Genomic DNA, 5,240 nt, shown 5'->3' with positions numbered 1-5,240 from the left:
TCTTTTGTGAAGGACTTGTGACTCTCATTGAACTGGCTCTTGGTGCTGCAGCCTTGGCCTGTGGGGATCATCCCAAATACTGACTGTCCTGATGTCCTCTTAGCCGAGAGACTGGGTGTGTAACTTGGGCAAGACGCTCTTCAACGTGACTCAATCCTAGCGGAGATAGTCGGGTCAGCGGTTGCCTTCTCTGTTGTTCTGATGGTCAGAATTAGACACGATTAAACTATCATACACATGCATAGCTTTTGTCAGTGGTGATGCTGACCACAATGCTGAAGCTTACGACATACTATCTGTAATTACACACACACACACACACACACACACACACACACACACACACACACACACACCATGCACACGCACACCCACACCCACAAAACACACGTGCACACATACACATATATGAGTGGTATTGGGGTGGACAGAGAGGGAAGAGGTCTAAATATTTCATCACAATAATGAACAGACGCTAAATGAATCAAACGAAGAAGAAGAAGAAGAAGAAGAAGAAGAAGAAGAAGAAGAAGAAGAAGAAGAAGAAGAAGAAGAAGAAGAAGAAGAAGAAGAAGAAGAAGAAGAAGAAGAAATGTTCTTGTTTTCATGCGTAACTTCGCCTGTATCATTTTACTGTTGAAACAAACCCTTTGACCGAGTCAGCGACCATGTCCGTGTCAGTGCTGGTGTCTGTTTATCGGTCTCTCTCATAATCATGCAACATGACACACACACACACACACACACACACACACACACACACACACACGCCGACCTACCCAACACGCACACACGCACACATACACACACACACACTCACACACGCACATACACGCAAACACACAGACTCACACACACACACACACACACACACGCCGACCTACCCAACACGCACACACGCACACACACACACACACACACACACACACACACACACACACACACACACACACACACACACACACACACACACACACACACACACACACACACACACACACACAGAGTCGAACACCGGGTTATTACACACAGACTCACAACATGGTTTGCACAAGTGAATCCAAAATCAGCTCAGCTTCATTGTGTTCTGTCGCAGGTGATGAAGAGATGAATGATCATCGGCGAAAACGCTGACGGCCACGGCTCAACGGGCGGCAAAACAATCTGGTGCCAGCAGGCGTGATGACGGCGAAGTAGCGACCATGCCATTCCATTCCATTCATTCTCCTGCCCGGGATGGGCGTAGAGGAGACATGAGGGACGATTCAGTAGTCAGACGACGCCATCCGGTTCTGTCTTCTGCCTGTCGTATCAGCGTAGCGCTATCCATATTGGTCCATTCCTTGATGTTGTCCATCCAGCATTTGGCTTGCCTCCCTCTTCGCCTACCACCCTCTAGCGTTCCCTGTAGAACTGTCTTTTGCAGTGAATTGTGGCGTGTCACATGCCCGAACCATGACAGCTTCCTCCTTTTGACCACTGCTAAGAGTGGTTCCAGTGGACCCGCTAGCATGGTTATTTGGCTCTTGACAAAGTCATTGGTCTTTCTGTCCTTCCATGAGATTCCAAGCAATGTCTTGTACAGCGCCTGAATGACTTGGGTAAGACCCTCCTCGATGCCAAACTGTCTGAGTACCTGCCACAGTCCATCATGCCACACCCAGCGACCATGCAGGGACTATAATTATCTACACCTAGCACCCTGGCCGGAGAATTGTGACCTTATGTCTCCTCTGGTGATAGTGAGGAAAGGAAGGATGTCCCTCCCCCCCCCCCCCTTCCCCCCTCACACAACCCGCAACCACCGTTGAGCTATAAATAGATAAAGAATCTATTTATAGCTTAATGGTATTCCCTTTCTGGACACCAATGCTGTCTACGGCCTGGGCATCAAGCAAAGCATGAGCATGACTGATAAATGTGTGTGTGTGTGTGTGTGTGTGTGTGTGTGTGTGTGTGTGTGTGTGTTAAGTCTAAGTCAAAGTCAGAATGGCGAGAAATAAGCAACAACAGTGTGTGTGTGTGTGTGTGTGTGTGTGTGTGTGTGTGTGTGTGTGTGTGTGTGTGTGTGTGTGTGTGTGTATGCACGCGAGCGCCTTATCCATTCGTTTTGAGCATGCTAAAAAAGCTACACTTGTTGCACGGAAATGATGTGCTGTGATGTTTTTCCACTGTTTTCTGGAATAAAATTCCATTCAACAATTGAATGCCATCCCTGTATGCATTGTATATATGTCACTGACAGTGAATGCGTTATCCTTTTTTTTTATACATTAATTTTCAAATATCCAAATGTCTTTGTTTTGTTTTTCTAGCAGTTAATGTAGCTACATGCCTACTTATGTATGTATGTATGTATGTATGTATGTATGTATATAAATGTGTGTGTGTGTGTGTGTGTGTGTGTGTGTGTGTGTGTGTGTGTGTGTGTTGTGTGTGTGTGTGTGTGTGTGTGTGTGTGTGTGTGTGTGTTTCGTGGTTTCAATCATTTCTAACGAGAACTCAGCCTTTCTTCTTCTTTTTTTCTTTTCTCTCTCTGTCTCTGTCTCTCTCTGTCTCTGTCTCTCTGTCTCTGTCTCTCTCTCTCTCTCTCTCTCTCTCTCTCTCTCTCTCTCTCTCTCTTTTGTCGTTGTTTTCGACGATTTAAATCAAACACAAGGTAGATCGCAGAAACTTAGAAGAACGGGCTAAGAAGTGAGACATGCGATCCAACGCCCAGAAGTGCCGTCTGCTCTTCATCAAAAGCACTTCGTCCTACCTCTATAGCCTGGGAGAAGTAATATTGAAACAAGTACAAGGGACACCCTGTCTTGGAGTACAAATCGCGAGCGACTTGAAATGGTCCCCACATATCTCCAATATCAGCCGCAAAGCTGGATCGACCCTAGGATTCCTGCGCCGGAACCTCCGGAACTGTCCCAAAGACTGCAGGCGCCTGGCATATACGGCACTGGTCAGATCCAAGCTGGAATACAGCGCGACAGTGTGGGACCCGCACCAGAGACAGGACATCGAAAAGCTGGAGAGAGTGCAACGCCAAGCAGCACGCTTTATTACCGGAGACTACAAGTCCAGGAATCCCGGATGCGTAAGTGGCATGCTGAAGGAACTAACCTGCCGCCCCTGGAGGAAAGACGCAGGCACCAACGCCTCAGCCTCTACTGTAAGATCATTGCTGAGGGTGTCCTCCCAGCTATCCCAGCAGATAAACTCCTAACTCCGGCCCCTACAAATCGCCGCAGAATTAAGCCCACCAATTTTGAGGGATTCAAAACTACAAATGTAATAGAAAGACAGGCCATCAACCACTCTCGTGGATTCCGGGTCCCCGACGCGAGAACAGAAATATATCATAGCTCCTTCTTCATCAGGACTGCCATGGGGTGGATCCAACTAAGTGAGGCCACTGTCACTGCAGGCTCAGTCAGCGCATTTTCATCAGCGCTGACCAGATCACCAGATCGCCTGTGACCAGCAAACACTATTTTTTTTGTTTTTTGTTTTTGTTTTTGTTAAGGTCTTGCTTCTGGAAGTGGGGCCTGGACCCTTCTGGCCGAACCGGGGGTTTTGATGGTCTTAACCCAGGGTAGACAGTTTTCTTTACGTCTTCCTTTGACTATTTTTTTCTGCTAGGAGCATGCGCCCTCCTAGTTCCGTCGCGTCTATATCGCCAGAAGTGGCGTCTGCGACGTACACTATCAGACCAGATCCAGGTTGCCACCACAGCCTTCGGGACAGTGTCCACCATGTTAATTTGCTCGGCATAGGAAGGTGGAGCCCAGTTCTCTATCCTCCCACCGATTCAATCTTCCCCTACCCAATCCGTTACCCATTGACACAAGGGTGGAGAAACAGGAATGAGAAAATCGGAGTACAGTGCCTTTCCCAAGGACACAACGCCATGCCGAAATAGAGCTTCGGACCATGATTGGTCTGCATGATTTTTGCCCTGGTTGTCTTCATTTTACACTCTCAAGGTTCATGCTGCATGTAGAACCCCAGTTTGAACTGGCAATCGACATTAATTAATTATTAATCATCATATTTATATAGCGTTGAATCTTGTGCAGAGACAAATCAAAGCGCTTTAGCACCAGTCATTCACGCGCATGCATAACTCTCAAACTGGGAAGAAACTGAAGACAAGGAAGAGGCAGGGAAGGGAGGCGATTTTGGGAAGAGGTGGGTTTTAAGGCCAGACTTGAAAGAGCTGAGTGTGGAGAACTGACGAAGCGAAAGAGGAAGTTCACTCCAATTACAAAGTCCACAGACGGAGAACGTACGGCGGCCGAGTGTTTTAATCTGGGTATGCGTGAACGTAGAGAGCGAGATGGAGTGTACATGTGAAAGCAGCTGACATACGTGCAAAACACCATGTTCAAATCTTTGACTATTATGCTTAAAAAAGCATATAAATTGAATTTGATGTTATGAGCACGCTGCTTCCATTCTGATTATTCACAAACGTAAACATATAATATGGTAATTATGTAACATTTCATTGACAGACAGGCATGCAGATAAAGGAACAAACAAGTGGAAACAAATGAAATGAAATGAAATATGGCAAAGAAAGAGGGATACTGATCGATCAATCAACCAATCAATCAATCAATCAATCGATCGACAAGTAGATTATTAAATGAATGAATAAGTGAATGAAATAATCACGAGAGCTATGTGTTTATCAATAAGAGTTTTCAAATGATAATTTTCACACACACACACACACACACACACACACACGAAACCTGCTCGAGGTTTTTTTTTTTTTTTTTCAACATTGGTTTTTATACCATTTCACTGGTCTGCTTTATACCATTCATTGTTGTTCTTCTGTTTTACACCACATATGAATTTCTCTTGTTGAGATACTAAAGTATTCTGTCTTCTGCTTTTAAATCAAAGACCCCACCCCCACCCTATCCACCTCTCATGAAAGAAGTGTGGATTCTGTCAAGACGTGCTTCCCTTTAAATCTTTACGGTTTCATATTTCTGTCAGTAAGACTTTGTCGAAGAATGAACATTGTCAATGCACAGCATAGAATTTTCGTGCAAACAAGGGACGCAGCCTACATACTACTACCATTTACTACTACTACTGGATACTTATATGGCACACTAATCCATAAATCTGCTCTAGATGCTTTACAAAACATGTTTATTTTTGTTTTTGCTTTTTTAATTTTTTATTATTATTTTCTTTTACATCATTGATACGTATACACACCAAACTGT

At 45.1% G+C, this 5,240-nt stretch overlaps 1 protein-coding gene across 1 annotated transcript; it reads left to right on the top strand.

Moving 5' to 3' along the window:
* Positions 1-2,701: 2,701 nt before the first annotated feature.
* On the top strand, positions 2,702-3,217 carry LOC143286316 (uncharacterized). The gene has a single exon (XM_076593855.1). The coding sequence runs from the start codon at positions 2,702-2,704 to the stop codon at positions 3,215-3,217; it is 516 nt and encodes a 171-aa protein (XP_076449970.1).
* Positions 3,218-5,240: the final 2,023 nt, after the last annotated feature.

Source organism: Babylonia areolata, chromosome 10 (genome assembly GCF_041734735.1).
Source record: "Babylonia areolata isolate BAREFJ2019XMU chromosome 10, ASM4173473v1, whole genome shotgun sequence".
In the NCBI taxonomy this organism is placed as follows: domain Eukaryota; kingdom Metazoa; phylum Mollusca; class Gastropoda; order Neogastropoda; family Buccinidae; genus Babylonia; species Babylonia areolata.
This window is presented reverse-complemented; position numbering and strand designations above follow the sequence as displayed.